The 18825-nt window shown below is 44.7% G+C and overlaps 2 protein-coding genes across 2 annotated transcripts; both read left to right on the top strand.

The window, feature by feature from the left end:
- Positions 1-1996: 1996 nt before the first annotated feature.
- LOC133920047 (E3 ubiquitin-protein ligase WAV3-like) lies at positions 1997-6509 on the top strand. The gene is made up of 2 exons (XM_062364675.1): positions 1997-2935; positions 4225-6509. Exons 1-2 carry the CDS (start codon positions 2642-2644, stop codon positions 6124-6126), a joined length of 2196 nt encoding a protein of 731 aa, XP_062220659.1. The 5' UTR covers positions 1997-2641; the 3' UTR covers positions 6127-6509.
- A 5824-nt stretch (positions 6510-12333) lies between these two features.
- Positions 12334-18201, top strand: LOC133920046 (clathrin interactor EPSIN 2-like). The gene is made up of 14 exons (XM_062364674.1): positions 12334-12576; positions 12995-13090; positions 13204-13255; positions 13424-13503; positions 13598-13676; positions 13811-13894; positions 14017-14162; positions 14268-14615; positions 14776-14817; positions 14905-15003; positions 15079-15263; positions 15434-15633; positions 16306-17266; positions 17352-18201. Exons 2-14 carry the CDS (start codon positions 13056-13058, stop codon positions 17846-17848), a joined length of 2808 nt encoding a protein of 935 aa, XP_062220658.1. The 5' UTR covers positions 12334-12576; positions 12995-13055; the 3' UTR covers positions 17849-18201.
- Positions 18202-18825: the final 624 nt, after the last annotated feature.

Here is an 18825-nt window from a genome sequence, read left to right as displayed (position 1 = left end):
AGGCTGCCGCCTCCCTTCCAATCCAACTCACGCAGCACTCAAGCTTCCCACTCACTCTTTCAATTCTAGCTTGTTTCGCTGGAAGAAATCGTTTTCATCTTCCAACCCAAAGGACGCCACGTTTCACCACGGAACGGCTGATCGCAACGAGCAACCAACCAAACCAAGCGGCGCTGCGTTGCATCACGCTCACGCAGCTGCAGTCGCTAGGAGCCTGTCCGCATCGCGCGACCCATTCCGTGACCATGCCCTCCACACAAGCGCAGCGCAGGAGGGCCGCCGCCGGCAAGTGTGTGGCTGACCGCACAGGGCATGTGCCGGTTCTTTTGCCAGATTCTGCTCGGCCTCTTGGCGGCGCGCGCGTGTGCCGGTGGCTCGTTGCCTCGGGGACACGGTGCGGGCATGATCACGCCCACACGGCAGCCGGCCGCGGAGAGGAGGAGAGCGAGAGATTACAAGGCCGGCCGGGGCCGGCGCATGCAGCGGGTGGTGGTGCCCCCTTGCCCGCGCAGAGATGGACTGGACTGGACTGACCAAACCATTCGCTGCTCTGAAAACCGTGCAGGGTGCCGCGGCGCATGCCATGTAACTGCACAGTAGCGGTCTGTTAAACCGTGCAGTGTGAAACGGATGAGAGCACTGTTAAACACCAATTTCCAGTTTTCCGTTGCGAGAGTAATTTTATAGAAGTGATTCACTAAAATGAATTAAATGTTGAAAACTGAAAAAACAGTTTTTTCTAATTCACTTTGTCCCTATAATTACTTTCTTCATAAGTTTATACTAAATAATTACTATGTAATCATTTTTCTTAAAAATCGTTTCTCCATTGAGAGGAGAAGGTAGTAGAAGGGAATCGATCAGTGGTGTGGTGCAGGGAATTGACAACACGGGCGGGCGTTGGTTTTGACTCTAGGGCTTGTCCATTTCTCACCGCCGGGGAGACAGGCGTCAGGCGGCCTCTGTCTGAGCCCCCATGCTATGTTATTCTCATCTGGTCCTACACACATGACACGACTCCACTGTGTGCTGCAGTATGTTAGTATTACTGTCCACGAGTATCGTGGTTCGTGGACGAAGAAACGCTCTTCGTTTCCACTCTTTCTTCTCTCTTTTCGGGATAATAATTATTTTCATTCTTTAAAAACCTGGTGTGGTAGCCACTCATATGACTTCAATATAAAACATGAATGAGCTCATGGCACATATATATGGTTATATATACCTTCTCCTGGTTATTCTAACCCATCATTCGATTTGAATGATGTATCAGGCTTAAGCTTTTAAAGCTTTTCTTGCCAAGTTCGTACCACCAAAGTTGCAGTTGACCTCATCAGTGCGCAAGGACAGACATCACAGCAGGGCAAGGGCAAAGGTGGCCGGCCGGCCACATACACTACTCATGCATTTGCTCTCATTCCCTCCTTTATAAAGTCAGGAGGAGCAGGGAGCCTGCTTTTCTACGACCATTGTTTTGAGGTATTTTTCCTCTCCTTCACCATTACTTTTCGGCAAACTGGGCACTGACTCGTGGTAGCTTAGCTGGGGTCCCTATTTTGGGACATGTTTTAGGTTGAGCTACTTCGGAAAGGTGTCGTTCTTCTTCCCTGAATGAAATATTTTGGTGCAGATTGCGATGACCACGGGGAACCAAGATTTGAACATGTGACAAAGAAAAAAATATACCACAAGTGTGGCAAGAAAAATCCATCCACAGATATACATACTACCACTGGAGTAATAATACTAGTGGTACACACGCATAACAACAACTTATAATACTAGTGGTACACACGCATAACAACAACTTGCCAATGGTAAATGGCTGTGCCCATCAATGGCGACATAGGGAAATCCGTGACGACGAAGAGGCACCAGGAATTATACAGGAAAGGAGAAAAGAATTTGACCCGGCATTTTTTCCTTTATCATTGGGAGAATAAAAAGAAGGAAACAAAGCAGGTCTGAAAGTACTCGTACTCTTCTGATAAGTTGCGGAGCAAGGCAGAGACAGACAGCGGCACCAGCAGCAGCTGCAGAAGCAAACGAGAGATCCAGCTCGGCGTGTTGGGAGTAACACACATACAAAGCACATGAAAATACGAAGAAGATACAGTGTGTGTGTTTTTCTTTCAGTCCGGCCCGGCAGGTCAGTTCTTTAGCGCCACCTTAATGCACACAACAGGTGACTGGTCATCACTTCCCAAGTTGAGGTTTGAGCTGCTGTGCTGAGCTCTCCTCCTCACTCTTCGCCATCATCCACCTCCTTCCAACCTTTCCCCCCATAGGTGGCCTGTGTCCCTGCTTGCTTTGCTGCTTTCCTCTTTATTAAAAGGCTGCTCCTTCCCCTCTCTCTACCTTTCTTTCTCATCAGTCTCTCGCGAGCACTACTAAGGTCAAATAGCCATCCATACACGCTCTTTCTCTTTCTTCTTTACCTCCTTTCTTGTTTTTCCAAGCTAGCTCTGTTTTCTGGGTGCTGCTTCATGGCGTCCACGGCGGCTCCTGCCAGCCACCAAACCGAGCAAAAGCGCCGCGAATTCCGCCTCTGATCTCCCCACCAACACCCAGCCACCCGCCTACTACAAGTAGCTCAACCCAGTCAGTTCAGTAGGAGCTGCATCTGCAGTTGGGTGCACGAATGGAGAGCAGATGGAGGAAGGCCAAGATGTCGCTGGGGCTCAACCTCTGCGTCTATGTGCCCCGGACGCTGGAAGGCGACGACGCTAGCTCGCCGAACACCGGGTCCTCCACGGCGGCTCTGGTGTCGCCGGTGGCGTCCTCGTCGTCTGCTGCGACGAGCGCGAACACCACCCCCACGGCTGCTTCGGCGGAGCGCAAGGTAAAAGGCGGCGCCGGCGCGCTGATGCCGACCACCCCGACGCCGACGTCCGCCGGACTCCGCCTCTCCAAATCCGGCAGCAAATCCTTCAAGGTACCATCCATCCAACCATCTATATGTATCAAAGGTTGCAACTTGTCAAGATCCATCTATGTACTATGCCTTTCTTGATTTTTACTTGCTCATAATTTAGTTTCTTCAATTACAGTAGCAAGTCAGCTAAAAAATAAAATAAAAATACAGTAGCAAGTCGTCATTAAGGTTGTACACCTGTGATGTTCTTTTGCTTCAAATGATGCATGCAACAGTGCTAGTAGCTTTCATCACACAAAAAAAAACACACACTCTAGTAGAAAAGGGGATGCAGGAGGTGATGGGCAGAGGTGGCAATGGTGGAGGAATATAATGATGAAGTGGGGGAGTTTGGGGTCCTCCCTTTCTCTTCCCCTCTTGCTCTATCTCACTCCATCGCCCATAGACCACACCCCTCTCGGACTCTCCTTTCATTCATCATTCACTTTTTTTTCTTTCCCCCTCCCTAGCCTATCACTTCACTTCTTTTTGTGGAAGTATAAAGAGGGCAGAGACGTAGCAATAGCGTCCTTTTCAGAACAGCTTGGGCACTGTTCCCAGATCCCTTCTGCATTCTTGCATGGTGTTCCAACCTGCAACACAGGGGGGTACGGATTCCCGAGAGCCCACCACCGTCTCGCTTTAGGGCACCCAGATGCCAGAATTGCAAAAGAAAGTATTCTGATCAGGCCCATTTGCAATTGTAAAGTTGCAACATCTGTAGCTATTCATTTTTTGACACGGTGTTATTATTGGTATTCAAACTGCTTGTCTGAGGTCATCCCTTTATTCTTCTTTTCATCTGGTGAGAGGCGTATTTGTTATTCAGCAATGACTAATTCAGATTAAGGCATTTAAATCAAGGGATAATCTTAAAGATTAGTTTGACCGTGGGTTGCTTCTTGCCACATGACTAATGATAGATGTAGTTTTTCTCCACAAGCCAAGTTACCTCTATATTACTCTCAGAATGTATGCTCTTCTGACTGAGTCTGAAACTGCAGCATCTGACCACAGTTTCGAATGAACCATTGACAGCACTAATATATTTCTTTAGGGATTAAAGTATCAAACAATTTCTTAACTTTCTTCATCACTGTAAAGATGGAAAAAAAAAGTGCCTAAGGGCCACCTGACTCTCTGCCAACAAGCTTTTGTCAAAGTCTTACTCTCTCTGCATTCTAGATGTCACTACCCTGTTGCTTCAAAGTTACATGCCATAGGAACTTGCGTGCTAACTTTTCCATGTTACATGTTTTGACCATGGTTTAATGTCTATTTCTTGTTCTTATTCTTCTTTTTTCTTTCAGAAAACATGTGCCATATGCTTGACCACAATGAAGCCTGGTCAAGGCCATGCTCTCTTCACAGCAGAGTGCTCACATACCTTCCACTTCCATTGCATTTCTGCAAATGTTAAGCACGGAAGCAACAGCTGCCCAGTTTGCCGTACCAAATGGAAGGAGCTTCCGTTTCGAGGTCCCTTGCCTGCGGAATTATCTCTAGGAAATGCAAGGGTTAATCCAGTTAATGGGCATCAAAATGGAGGCCACATGACCATATTGCGACCGCTTCCTCGTGCTCGCTCTTCTGGTCGGCTTCATCATCCGACTGCATTGCTGCTTGACACTGACCCTAGCACTTTCAACGACGATGAACCCTTGGACTTATTGTGTGATGCAACTGAAGACCCTCAGAGGGGCTGTTTAAGAACAGTAGAGATAAAAACATTTCCGGAGTTCACTGAAGTACCTGAAAATATGTCAGAAAGAAACTTCACTGTCCTAATTCATCTCAAGGCACCCCTTGCTCAGCATTTGCAGACACCCAGCAATCTTGGAGATGGCAATGGACTGAACACAAGTCGAGCCCCTGTTGATCTCATCACAGTTCTCGATGTCAGTGGAAGCATGGCTGGTACCAAACTTGCATTGTTGAAGAGGGCTATGGGATTTGTCATTCAGAACCTTGGCTCCTCAGATAGGCTTTCTGTCATCGCCTTCTCATCATCCGCACGCAGGCTCTTCCCCCTTCGTAGGATGACCGAGTCTGGTCGGCAGCAGAGCCTGCTGGCTGTTAATTCATTGACGTCAAATGGTGGGACCAATATTGCAGAGGGCCTCAGGAAAGGTTCCAAGGTGATTGAAGAACGACAGGCCAAGAATCCAGTCTGCAGCATCATCCTTTTATCAGATGGTCAAGATACATATACTGTCTCACCAACTGCTGGTGTAGACAAAGCAGCACCGGAGTATTGTGCGCTCTTGCCATCCACTAATGGTAACCAGCAGGTACCTGTTCATGTCTTTGGATTTGGTGCTGACCATGACTCAGTCTCACTGCACTCCATCTCACAAACCTCTGGTGGGACCTTTTCGTTCATTGAGACAGAGGCTGCTATCCAAGATGCATTTGCACAATGCATTGGAGGGCTTTTGAGCGTAGTTGTACAGGATCTTCATGTAAAAATAGAGAGCCTCCACCCTGACGTGCACTTTGGATCCATAAGATCAGGCAGTTATTCTAGCAGAGTTGCAGATGATAGGAGGAATGGCTCCATAGATGTAGGAGACTTGTACGCCGAGGAGGAAAGGGATTTTCTTGTGTCTGTAAACGTTCCCCCAGGATATGGGGAAACATCACTTCTCAAAGTTGGCTGTGTCTACAGAGATCCACTGATGAAGGAAACAGTCAATATGGCTGATGTGCAAGTGAGAATCTCCAGGCCAGCATTCGTCTCAGTACAGAGCGTGTCAATCGAGGTGGACCGCCAAAAGAACCGTCTTCATGCGGCTGAGGTCATGGCTGAAGCAAGGTTTTCTGCAGAGCGCGGTGACCTGACAAATGCTGTTTCTTTACTCGAAGACTGCCGGAGAATGATCATGGGTTCAGCGTCAGGACAGTCCGGTGATCGCTTGTGCCAAGCATTGGATGCTGAACTGAAGGAGATGCAAGATAGGATGGCCAATCGCCAAAGGTACGAGGCATCCGGTCGGGCATACGTCCTCTCAGGCTTGAGCTCCCACTCATGGCAGAGAGCAACCGCACGCGGCGACTCAACAGACAGTGAGAGCCTAATCCAGGCCTATCAGACTTCATCCATGGTTGACATGCTGCTGCGCTCGCAGACAATGAGCCCGTCGTCGACCCCTCGCCCAACTCCACAGATTAGGCATGCAAAATCATTCCCAGCACACCCGCAGCCAAGGTAACTGCATTCTAGTGATGCCGAGAAGGATCTGCCCGAAGCCTAATCATTTGTTATTGGATGTAGTAGTGTCGTTTAAATTCTTAGTTTTGTGGCGGGAGGATGGGAAGGGGGTATAGCTTGTGTGGTATATGGAGATGTAATGGTGTAAATTTGATTTGGGGTGGTGGTGGGTAAATGGTGAGAGCGAGGCGTTTTGTAATTGGGGGTAGGCGATGGTATACGTCCTGGGGAAAATGGGCAAGTGGGTGGGCTATTTTTTTTCCTCCTTGGTGGTGACTTGGTATACTCCAGTATTGTACTAAGCTCCTTTGTGTGGTCATGTACATAAGAGAAGGGTATACATTTGTGAACTCTTTGAGGATGGATGGATACTGATCCTCGCAAGGTTTGCCTCTTCCTGAGGATGAAATTCCGATCCTGGTCTGTATTGTGCCATTTTTCATGTGCCTAGAAATTGGTCGCGCAATTTGTCATGTTCCATCCTGCAAAGCAATTTTGGGGGGGATTGCTACTTGCTAGTTTAGTTCCTGCTTTTACAAAATATGTTGATCCTTGCATGGTAGTGAATATTTTGTAGAGCAACACGGTAGTAGTGAATAATGATACCTCAGGTTCCAGGAGCATCAGCAGATTGGCGTCATCCACGGAGAGCACTAGCCTTGTTGAATCCATGAGATAAACCTCCTCCTTGGTAGATGAGGTTAGCCATGAAGCAACCCCTAAATTTCGGTGGAACCAAAGGACGTATAACATGTTAGAATTTTGAAGCAAATACAGATCCCGACGCCGTGAAAAAAATTCAGAGCGACTGACCTGCTCCTAAACATAAAACAGTGCGCAGATTGCATAAGATGAACGGAGCAGGCCGCACAGGCAATCCCCGATGTAGGGTGACAGGGTGGGAACTGGAGGCGCGGTGGTGTTCAGCCAATTTGCCGATCCGGCCATCGAATCCGTCCAACAGCGGTGGCAAGTACACAAGCGGTGGAGGATGACCTTCATAATGCCTCACCGCTCCGCGATCAACAGCTTTACTACGAGGCCATGGCCCCGCGTACAACATAGAGGATGCGCAAGTGCATCTTAGCCACTCATCGCTGGTAGTACCGAAGGGTTCATCGGTAGCACAAGGTTGCACGACCTTGTCCTCTTGGTAGAAACCGCCAGGCGCTAGACCATGGCAATGGCCACCTCATCCATCACGAGGAGTGATCGAGTGCACGATCAGCAAGGTTCGTAATGGGTCCTAAGGCAGGAGAGGACCTATGCTCCCTCAGCAACAGGGAATACACAAAAATCCCTACCATACTGACACAGTCAACCCACTTACCTATGCGACTCTCTTTGCACTTCGCGACCTTCACGACATAATTTGAGGCCAGAGGGCCACTCAGGAACGGGAGAACCGCACCTGGCGATAGCAGGTCAAAGACAAGTGGTCCTGCCACTCGCATTCCCCTTGCAGGGAGACATCGGACTCCTCTATCCCATCACTAGGGCCACGAGATTGATGGCTCTCTCCCCAATCGCGTGAAGCTGACCATTGGCAGGCAGCTCCTCGTTACGGGACAGGGTAAAACAATTTCCCTGCCCAGCTGTGAGAGATGCGCTAGCCATGCAGGTTTCGGTCGGTCCTAGCTGAAAAGTACAATGTCTCGACTAACTCAAAGGAGTTTCTACACCACCATGGTGCAAATTGTGGAAGACGACACGAAGGTCATGCCGAACTATTTCCCGACCGCCTTGACCGGTTCGCCTCGGTCATGGTCAATGAAATTCCCCCACAGATCGGTTTATTCCTGGGAAGATTTGTGTGACCAGTTAATCGCTAACTACTAGGGAACCTATGCTTGATCAAGGGTCGAGGATGAACTGTACCAGGTCAAACAGCGACAGGGTGAGTCACTACGAGATTACATCCGACGCTTCACAGAATGCCGGGATACCATTCCAAAGATCACGGGCGAATCGGTGGTCAGAGGGTCAGATACTAGAAGATGGTCGAGAAGCTAGCTAATAAAGAAGAATGAAGCACCATCGAGCTCTTCGAGCTCATGGACAAGTGCGTGCAGGGTGGTGAAGCCCGAGAATGCCAAATTGGCGCAAAAGCAATAGCTGACCTCTGAGTATCCCCCCCCCCCTTCCAAAGGGACCGGATGGAAGGAGAAAAGAAGAACAAGCACAAGCCTGGACCACCCGACGTTATGGTGGCCGAGCAGACTGACCAACCGCACCGATGCTTCAAGAACAAGGACGGCAAGAAAGACAGATGCTACTGCTCGATCCACCGCATTGACGCACATGACCTGGTGGAATGCAAGGTCATACGTGGTATTATTTATAAGGAGCTAAAGGATTGTAAGCTTGGGCGTGACAATGATGGTGAGGACGAGGCCAACTCTGATAGTCGGCTCTTGGTTTCTAGCAGGCGGAGCACATAGTCCACACATCTTTGTTACCAGGAAATGGACCACCTGCTGATAGGACAATATTAGAAAAAACTATCTCTTAGAGAACAATCCATTGTGCAAGACGATTTCTCACGCAATTGGGAGGGAGATAAATGTCTGGTTGCGACGATCAATGCTATTGATCTAGTGAAAATAGAGGCATTTAAAATGGCTCGAAATTGGCTTGATATGATCAATTTGTTGAAATTTTCATAGTGTTTTCATATATGCGATATGTGCCCGAAAAAAAATTCTAAGGGTGTTGCCCTCGAGCCTCATCTTCTAACCAGCTAACGGGACCGTCGTGTTGTTTAAGTGTTGAGCTTTTAAGTATAATGTGTTCAATTTAAATAGTTAGAATTCGATTATACGCTTAACGTTAGTGTCATCAAGCTCTCTTGTGTCACCAGGAATATATGCATATTCGTAGATAGCGTAGTACACTGCTAATGTATGTCACTAGTTTTGTCTTATACAAATTGCACAAAATTATAATTATTGTGCCTAGTAACACGAAACTATAAGTATTGTGCACTAATATCATACAAAATTCGATTTTAATTAGATTTTAAAAAAATGGTCTTATATTTTTTCAAAATTCCTATAACTTTTTTATGTGTTTCATATTCCATGTGTGACCCATTGTAATTGGATTCACCGAAAAAGCATGTATAGAATTTGAACTAAAATTATCAAAAAATACTAATTTTATAACTCATAATAATTGTTAGGGTCTCACATAAAATACTAAAAATATAGAAAAATTCACTAACATTCTTTTTATATGATGTACTAATTTCTAAAATTATTTATAGTGTTGGGTTATATGATGAAAAAGTGAGCGAGTTCCTTTGTAAGTATATAAATTGAGAATTTTTCCATATAACTTGGGGCTGAAAATAATTTTAGAAATTAGTCCATCATATAAGAAGAATTATTAGAATTTTCTATATTTTTAGGATTTTATTTGAGACTGTAACAACTGTTAGGAGTTATAAAGTAGTCTTTTTTTTTTAAACTTTTAGTTTAAATTCTACATAGGTTTTTTAGGCAAGTCTAAATAAAATGGGTTGCGTATCGAATATGAAACACGTACAAAAAGTTATATAATTTTTGGAGAAATATAAGACTATTTTTTAGATGAATCTAATTAAATTTAGGGTTTATGTAAAATTAGTGCACAATACTGATAGTTTATATTACTATTTACAATACTTATTGTTTTATATTGTAAATGACACAATACTTATAGGTTAATGTAATTCGCTCTAAAAATATACTTAAAGTACCTCTGCACCTTACAGCGTGGCTACCACGTTTTTACTGGCCCACTCAATCGTTGAGAAGCGTCTATTTTTATTATTTTTTAAACAGCCACATATTTTTGGCTAATTTTAATATATATATATATATATATATATATATATATATATATAATTTGCGGTGCTGCATGGATTCTTATCTCAAAACGGACAGCCCGCAAGACGATTTGTTTCATGGGCTTCTCTGTCCTTTTTCTTCTTATTTTGCATGGCCTATATATATCCAATATGGCCCATATGGCCCCGGGCTTGAGCCATGCGCCCATGATAACTAAGCCCGGTTAGATCGATCGATAGGGACGGGGATCGGTTGATGAGTTGTTGGGCTGACGTCGATGCTTCACCCAACAACGGTCTAGACTCTCGACTGACTGCTTCCTGGCGCCAAACTCCGAAAGCGGATTCATACGTACGCTCGTAGTACATACGCAAGAACTGACACGCCGAATCTACTCTGGCTGCGCCTGGCATCCTTATTCGCATTCCTGTTCTTCTTTCTTTTCTCTCCCCGCGCACTACCTGTGTTCTTTCCAAGCGGTATTAGGCGCCTCTTTCGGTGAGAATATGCCCTTTTGTGTTCTAGGGCGTCCTTTTTTTAAGAAAAAAAGTCTTTGGTTTTGTTGTATCCTTTTCTTCGTCCGGCTCCTCTGACTTTTTATAATATAATATAATATAAACGGCGGTTCTTCTAACTTCTAGTTAAAAAATTATCGTCTGGTATTACTGGTCTCGCTCCTTCAACCTACCACCCTACCGGTGCTATGCAAGCATCTGCAGCTTACACGCATCATCATCAAACTGTTTTTTCAGGGTAATCACCATCAAACTTAACTAAATATCAAGACTTCTCCTATGAAATACTCATCCACGACGGAGCCAGCAGAAGACCGTGTAATCTACCGGGTAGTTCACTCTCCAAAACCAGAGTTTATTATCACTTTTCAGTTGCCACAAAACAAAAGCCATAACAAAACCTAGTTGGATCTACCTCCTCGTCCTTTAATCATGGCGTCTGCGTCGGTGCACTGCTGATGGTACTGTGAGCAAAAAAAAAAAAAGTGCTGATGGGTTCAGGTCAGGTATCTTCTGGAAAATAGAAGGTGAGAGGCAAACCGACAGTCAGATCCCATTCCAACCTCCGGTTGTTTGGTTCAGTTCGCAACAGATCTGTGGCTCTCATCCGCCTAATGAGCTAGTAGCTGGCCAGCGAAGAGCCATGAGCAAAAAAAGATGGTCGCCTGTCGGTTGTCACCTGGCATCCCCCGTTTCCATTTCCATTTCCATTTCTTATTCTGCAGAGGAAAGAACATTGCTTTCGGCATTTCTGTGCGTAATCAGATGCGAGAGATTAGCAGCTCATGACCCCCAAAATCACACAACCGAAGACGAGATTTCTTGTCAAGCAGTTCTGAATTTATTTTTCCAACTGCTCTAAACTCCAAGAAAGAAGAACCGGTAGTCTTCTGAATTTTCCTTTCCCAAACGGCGTGAGTTTCCTCTAGAAGAAATGAGGGTTTGACGGTCGTAAAAGGAGGACCTCGTTCAAGTCTGGCCCACCGACCAGCCAGCCAGCCAACAAAAAAGTCTTTGAATTGAAGCCCAAATAGAAAAAGAAATCCCGTTAAAAAATCAGAAAAAAGAAATCACACTCTGTGCTTTCCCTTTCTCTTTCCCAGATTGTAAAAAAGAAAAGATTTTTAAAGGATTTCGTCTAACCCATCATCCTTAACCCTATTAATTAATTGCTAGCTAAGTAATCGTGTATTGTAACAAAAATATAAATATTAGATGTAACATCAAACATAAACTTAAGTTACGAATATATGGATGTGTTACGTGAGCGTTGTCGAACGAATACGTCGGGAAATATATTGTAGTTTGATTTCAAACGAGATAAGAAAGATGAGTAGATTATTCATTAATTTCTTTTCTAATTTTTTAATTTTATTTTTTATAGTAAAACGTGTCTAATATTTGTAGCTGGTAACGAGATAGTGAGGTTAAAGAACGAGAGTGAACGGCAAAAAGGATAAATTATTCGAATTCTATAGATTTTTATTATATAAGAGGAGAGTAAGAGAATATATAACACAAAAATAAACTTGTGTTTTATACTCTCCGTTTCAGAAGTAGTAGATTTTTTTGAAAAAATCAATTTTATATATTTTTACTAATATTTAACCAAATTATAACAATGTCTAGTGTATAAAAATTATACAAATAGTTTATAATTCAAAATAATTTTATAATATATAGATTTTGTAGCTATAAATAATATATTTTGTAAAAAAAACTTAGTTAATATTCAACTTGTCAGACCCAGCCTAAAAAAATACAACTACTATTTTTTGAACGGAGGAATTAGTAGATTCCCATAACAAACCAAAACGAAAATAAATATAGAAAAGCTAATTATTCGCGTGCAGCTTCGCCTTTCCTCTCTGCTCGCCAGCCAACACCCATTCGCATCGCACCGCGTCGCGATACCTCAGGAAGAAGAAAAAGGAAACGAGAGGGAAGGAAAGCCAAGGGAAGCGGGCGCGACCTGCGCACGACAGCCGCCGCCTCGCTCCCGTTCCTCACCTCCCGTCGGGTGGAGTCCCCTTGGACTCCCGCCTCCGCCTCAGCGCGTCGCCGCGGCGCGCCGATCTGCTCCACCGGCCTCACCTGCCTCCTCAGGTGCGCCTCTTCGGATTTTATCTGTTGTTTCTGTTTCTGCTGCCACCCTGTACCTCCTCCCCATGGCGCCGGCGGATGTGCACTTGTCGCTTGGGTTTGGAACTGGGTGGGGAATGGCCGGGGCGCCAAGATCTTTCCGGGGGCCGGGGTTCGTCGGTGCTGCTAGATCTGGGGCGTGCTGTACGGACGCGGCGGCGAATTTGGCGCTGCTGCGCTTCGTGTAGATCTGGTGTCCATTTGTATTTTTTGTTGGAGTTGTTTCGATTCTCGTGCCGGATTGCCCTGCCTCGCTGTTTCAAATGGATGGTTTTGAGCTTGGCTTTCGTTGTGCTTCAATGTCCAAATCGAAATCCGAACGGGAATGAGCATGCTTGTCTTGGGATCTTGCTTGAATCCTATGGATGAATGGATCGTGCAGGTCTCCAACCGAGGAGAAGGGCAGAGAGCTGGGCATAAGAAGCTAGATTTGAAACGGAGCCATGAAGAAAGTGTTCGATCAAACGGTCCGGGACATGTATGTGATTTCCATGTTATATTCCTGTCGTATATCGTGTGCAATTCGAGCGTTGTTTGTTTGCTAGTCGCATGGATTGACCTAGTAACTTGTTTTTGCCTTTCGTTTTGCAGAAAAAGAGAGGTGAATAAGAAGGTCCTCAAGGTGCCCGGAATAGAACAAAAGGTGAGAGATCGCTGCTCTAGTGCCGTTTCATACAGAAAAGCATGCTCTTTGGTGAATTCATTATTTTGTTCTCGCTTCCCCTTTTTATTTGTTATAAAAAATAGCCTTAGCATCGTATTGCTCTCATCTTGTATTCTTGTCTTAATTTGCGCAATGCTTCGGTAACAGATTCTTGATGCAACAAGCAACGAGCCATGGGGCCCGCATGGATCTCTTCTGGCTGACATTGCTCAAGCAACGCAGAACCAGTATGTCTTTCAGGTTTTTGTTATTTATTTAGCTTTTCGCCTTAACGGAAACCAGTTTTCATGGTTCTAATATGCTTTGCATGTTGTCTTGTAGTTATGAGTATCAGATGATCATGAATATTGTGTGGAAGAGGATCAATGACACTGGCAAAAATTGGCGGCATGTTTACAAGGTAAAATTTGCTTGCAGTCATGAATATTAAACACATTTTGTTTTTTGTGGAATATATGTGAAGAGTGTAAATAATTGCAGCAAAACGTCGAACAACTGAAACTGATGTTTTCTCCCCCCGCCCCTGTGCTGTAGGGTTTGATTATCTTGGATTACCTGGTGGCTCATGGTACTGAGCGAGTTATTGATGACATAAGGGAGCATGCTTATCAGATATCGGTATGCTTACCACCCTCTTTTCTGCATTATATGTTTAATACCTGCTTAAAGTTTGGTGTTAGCATTGGAGGTTTTCTGTATCCCACTTGCTTGGTACTCTAACACTATGCTTAAAACTGCAGGCACTTGCTGACTTCCAGTATATTGATTCTGCTGGGAGAGATCAAGGAAGCAATGTACGACGGAAATCTCAGAGCCTTGTTAGTTTAGTTAATGACAAAGAAAGAATACAGGAAGTTAGGCAGAAAGCACTTGCTACCAGGGACAAGTGAGTATAGTCTAACTTCATGTTATGCTTGCTTCATATTGACCAGTCCTTACTGTTTTCATGGACATGTATGTTTATTGATCACCTTTCTCTGTTCATCTGTAGGTACCGGAGTGCATTTGCCACTAGTGGAACACACAGGAGCCCAGGTGGATACGGTGGTGGTTATGACAATGATCGCTATGAAGGCAGTAGATATGATAACAGAAATGGATATGGGAGGGAAAGAGAATATGGATATAGGGATGATGACAGATATGGTGGTCCAGGAGATACACCCAACCGGGAAGGAGATCGTTATTCCAGGGATTCTAATGAACGCTATGGTAGAGATTATAGAGAAGATGAATTCAAAGGAAGTCATAGCAACCATGAATATGCTGAAGGATCAGGTCGCAGGAGCTATGGTCGAGAGAGGGATTCTTATGGGGATGATGAAGCTTATTCATCCCGGTCTGTTTTCTTTCTTGTTTCAAACTCAAAATTCTTACTTTGTGGTCATAGTTGTCAACAACTAATGTACCGAATAGATATTTCCTTAAATCAGTAATATAGCCCTCTTCGGTTTTTAGGGCTCTTAGTGGATCTTAACACCCTTATGTTTCCCTGGCAGTGGCCGTGGCAGCAACGCTGATGGCCCTACTCAGGATGAGAGGTAAATAGTGGAGAGTCGTTACTTACATAACTTCTTAGCTTGTCCTGTTTGAGTAACCTTTCTAAGTTTTATTACCCGCTTTGACAGGCCTATAGAACGAAAGCTTTCTAACCAGCAGATTGCTTCACCACCACCAAACTACGAAGATGTTACAAGAGATGGCCAGGACAATCTTCATGATGATAGGTCATTAACTATTTTATTTTAGATGTTTAAATTTCTTGGCAGAACAATAACACCTAAATAAACTGTCAATTTCAGAAATGGAGCAACTGTGCCAGCTGCAATACCAAAGGTATCCTCTCCTTCTGTTCCTAGAACAACTGTTCCCGCAGGACAGGTGAATGGTGTTCCTGATAATGCTGTCGAAGATGTACCTGAACCACCAGCTGCTCATGTGGAACCAAATGGATTTGATGAGTTTGATCCACGTGGATCAATACCAGGTATAGTTCCTTCTTTTTTGGCAATCAATACATTGCTTGATTAAATGAAGTAGTGGGGAGCATCAGTACGGAAGGATTTGTTCATATACCAGAGCAACTGTACGGAGGAATGGTACCTAACCTGGAATAAGTACTGATGTTTTTGGTTGCTGATTTGTATCCCTTTTCAGATTCTTCTCCTCCAGTGAACCCCTCACCAGTAGTGAATAGCTTGGAGATGGATCTGTTTGGATCTGATCCTATGAGTTCGCTAGCTTTGGTATCTGTGCCTCAACCAACTACCACAGCAAATGTTGAGCAACCAGTGAATTCAGGTTTTGAGACGAATAGTTTCATGGGCATGCCACCGACTTCCATTGGATTTGGCGAGGTATATGCATAACTTACAGCCATTTGCAAATCTGTTCTAATAGGGATTGTGATGCAATTTTACACTGCATTGGTTCTTAAATTGGCCTGTAGCTGTTCTACTGAAAACCATATATGGAATCCTATAATTTTACGGAGTTTGACAAATTGGATAAGCTAACCATTACAAAGGAAAATACCATATCAACATAGTCATAGTCATTTTTATGTTAAAACTGTATTGAAGCGTATGTAGTAGTGATTCGACCAGTAGGAATATTTTGAATTGAACGTCAAGTTACTTCATTTGGTGAGGGAATGACTTGTGCTTTCCTGTAACCTATCTAGTTATAATAGCTACTCCCTCCGGTCACAAATACTTATCATTTTGGATGTACATGAAGTGAAACTTTGACTATACTTACCTTTTTAAATATTTAGATCAGTCTTTTCTGAAAAAATAAATTAGAAATATAAAAATCATGTGTAGAATTGTCTAAAAAAATTACTTTCATAATATAATAATTTTATTATGTTTTTATAAGCATATTACAATAGGAATTAGTGGTAAAAGTTAAGTTTTGGAGACTATCGATGTCCGATGTCCAAATGGACGTACTACTATATTGTGCCCGGCAGTAGCAAATCTTAGTGTTCTTTCAGCTTATCCTTTTGTCTTTTAACCTTGCAACAGATTGATGCCTCAAATCCTTTTGGGGATCCTACTCCTTTCAAGGCGGCCCATGAAGAAAGTCCTGCAATTTGTCAGCCAAATGCTGCACCTGCTGGTTCTTTCCAGGCCACTGGGCCTGGTGCAGATGCAAACCCATTCCAGCCTGCTTCAGCTGCGAGCTTTGGTTTTGGAGATACTCTTGGTGATCTCACTTTTGCATCAAATGCTGCATCTGAACAGCAAGATATTTTTGCAAACACTGCCTCCTTGCCTTCAGAGGTATCTGCAAATCCATCTGCGGTACCCCATCAGTCTGTTCAAAGTTATGTTCCCTCCCAGGCACAGCCTGCAGTTGCTGGCCCATCGCCTGTTACTCACGCTGCTCCCACAACATTTGCTCCTCAAGCACCTCAAGCAATGGCACCAAATCGACATGCAATTCCTCAGGCTGCTCCTGCGCTTGCTTATTCGCAAACACCTCATCCCGCAGCAACTAACCCATTTCCAATTCCTCAAGCTGTCGCCTCATCATATGCTCCTTCACAGGTGCCCCAACCTGCAGCATCCAGTCTGTCATCAGGCCAGTCAAACTTTTTTATGCAACCAGCATCAGGGGCTGGTGTTGATAGCCTGTCAGGGGTTCCTACCCAGAATGGAGCACCATCCTACATTCCTCCACAGACTTCTCAATTCACTGCTCCTGCAAATCAACTATCTCAGCCAAGCTTCCTCCCACAAACTGGCACATCAGCTCCACAGCTAGCTTCGATTTCTCGGGGCACATCCCTGCCTCTTGGTGTGCCAAATTCAGTGCCTTCTGGTGCCAACTTTCCATTGCAGTCAAGTTCATCAGCTCCCCCAGAAGCAATCATTTCAGCTCTGCAAGTTAGTCAGACTGAGCCGCTGAAGAAATTTGAGCCCAAATCTACTGTTTGGTCTGATACACTGAGCCGAGGTCTAGTCAATCTGGACATTTCTGGATGTAAGTGTCTTGTCGTGGGTTCTCTTTTTCTTCAATGCCAACAGCCTACATTGTGTTGTCTGACCTAATTGCATGTGTTTTACAGCAAAAGCAAATCCTCATGCTGATATTGGAGTTGACTTTGATTCAATCAATCGCAAGGAGAAAAGGCAAGAAAAGAAAACCAACCAACCGCCTGTGGTGTCTACAGTCACCATGGGCAAAGCCATGGGATCTGGTTCCGGCATTGGTCGGGTTGGTGCGGGTGCCATGGCACCTCCTTCCAATCCAATGGGTGCAGGCAGGGGTATGGGTATGGGTGCCGGTTATGGTGGTGGAATGGGGATGAACCGGCCAATGGGCATGGGGATAGGAATGGGAATGAACCAACAACATATGGGGATGGGGATGGGGATGAACCAACAACAGATGGGGATGGGGATGAACCAACAACCGATGGGAATGAACATGGGGATGGGGATGAACCAGGGGATGCCGATGCGGCCTCCTATGGGGATGGGTCCTGGTGGAATGCCTGGTGCTGGCTACAATCCAATGGGTACTGCATACGGTGGTCAGCAGCCATATGGTGGGTATAGGTGAGGCTATACTGTACCACCAGATTATGCAGCGAGGGGTTGAGAAACATTTTAGAAGGCATTTGTATTTTGCTCACCTGGTTTTTCTATGTGTATGGTTTCTTTCTTTCTTTTGGGGGGTGGGTATAATTTTCATCACTATTCTTTTACAATCCATGTTGGATACTGTACCTACCGAATACCGGACATGTGAACGAGGTCAATGCTACAACTACCGTGTTGTGTTGGATGCAGTGCCTTGATATTACAAGCTCCGATGTAGTTGTATAATTTGCTATAGGCTGCTTTTCAGTAAACATATTATTTGTTTCAGCATTCTTGCTGGATGGACAATAAAAGGCTGTACCGTCTGGTTCAGTTATGTCTCTTCTCCAATTTGCCATGTGACTGTTCGGTATTCACAGGCTGTGGTGTCGTTGTGCTGTGTTCAGAGCCAGCCATTGTATCAAGAACGGATCAAGAATGAACAATAGCCTGACACTTTCCTATCGCCAATCTGTACATATGGTGAGTTCTGTATATTGTCTGAACTTGGATTGAACGGCTGGTCTGGACTCCAACTTGTTCCTTTCGGTGGATAAATCTGAGAAAATTGAGACGGACCGTCGTAACCAGTTTCGTTCTTAATGGAGCATTTTGGTAGGAAATTTGGTGTGGTTGTGTTGCTTTGTGTGAAGTTACATTGAAAAGTGTGCCATTACCACGAGCTTGGTGTATGGTTGCTTCTGAACCAGAGCCGTTAGACCTGGCATCTTTCAGAGTAAAAGCATCCTCTTAGCATGGATTGCTCCTTCAGACTGTCACACTGTCACGGTAGAGTGGTTCGTCACACTGTCACGGGCGTCTTCAAGCGTACTCCCTTCCTATTTTAAAACCTGTTTGACTCGATGCATTTTACGGTGGCAGCTACTGAATCCCTTTGACTAGCGTCGCAGCTACTGAATCTCGTGGCCACTGTTTTCTCCTTTTGAGAATCCCACG

This window comes from Phragmites australis, chromosome 5 (assembly GCF_958298935.1).
Source record: "Phragmites australis chromosome 5, lpPhrAust1.1, whole genome shotgun sequence".
Lineage (NCBI taxonomy): Eukaryota > Viridiplantae > Streptophyta > Magnoliopsida > Poales > Poaceae > Phragmites > Phragmites australis.
The sequence above is the reverse complement of the archived record's forward strand: the minus strand, read 5'-3'. Positions and strand labels throughout refer to the sequence as shown.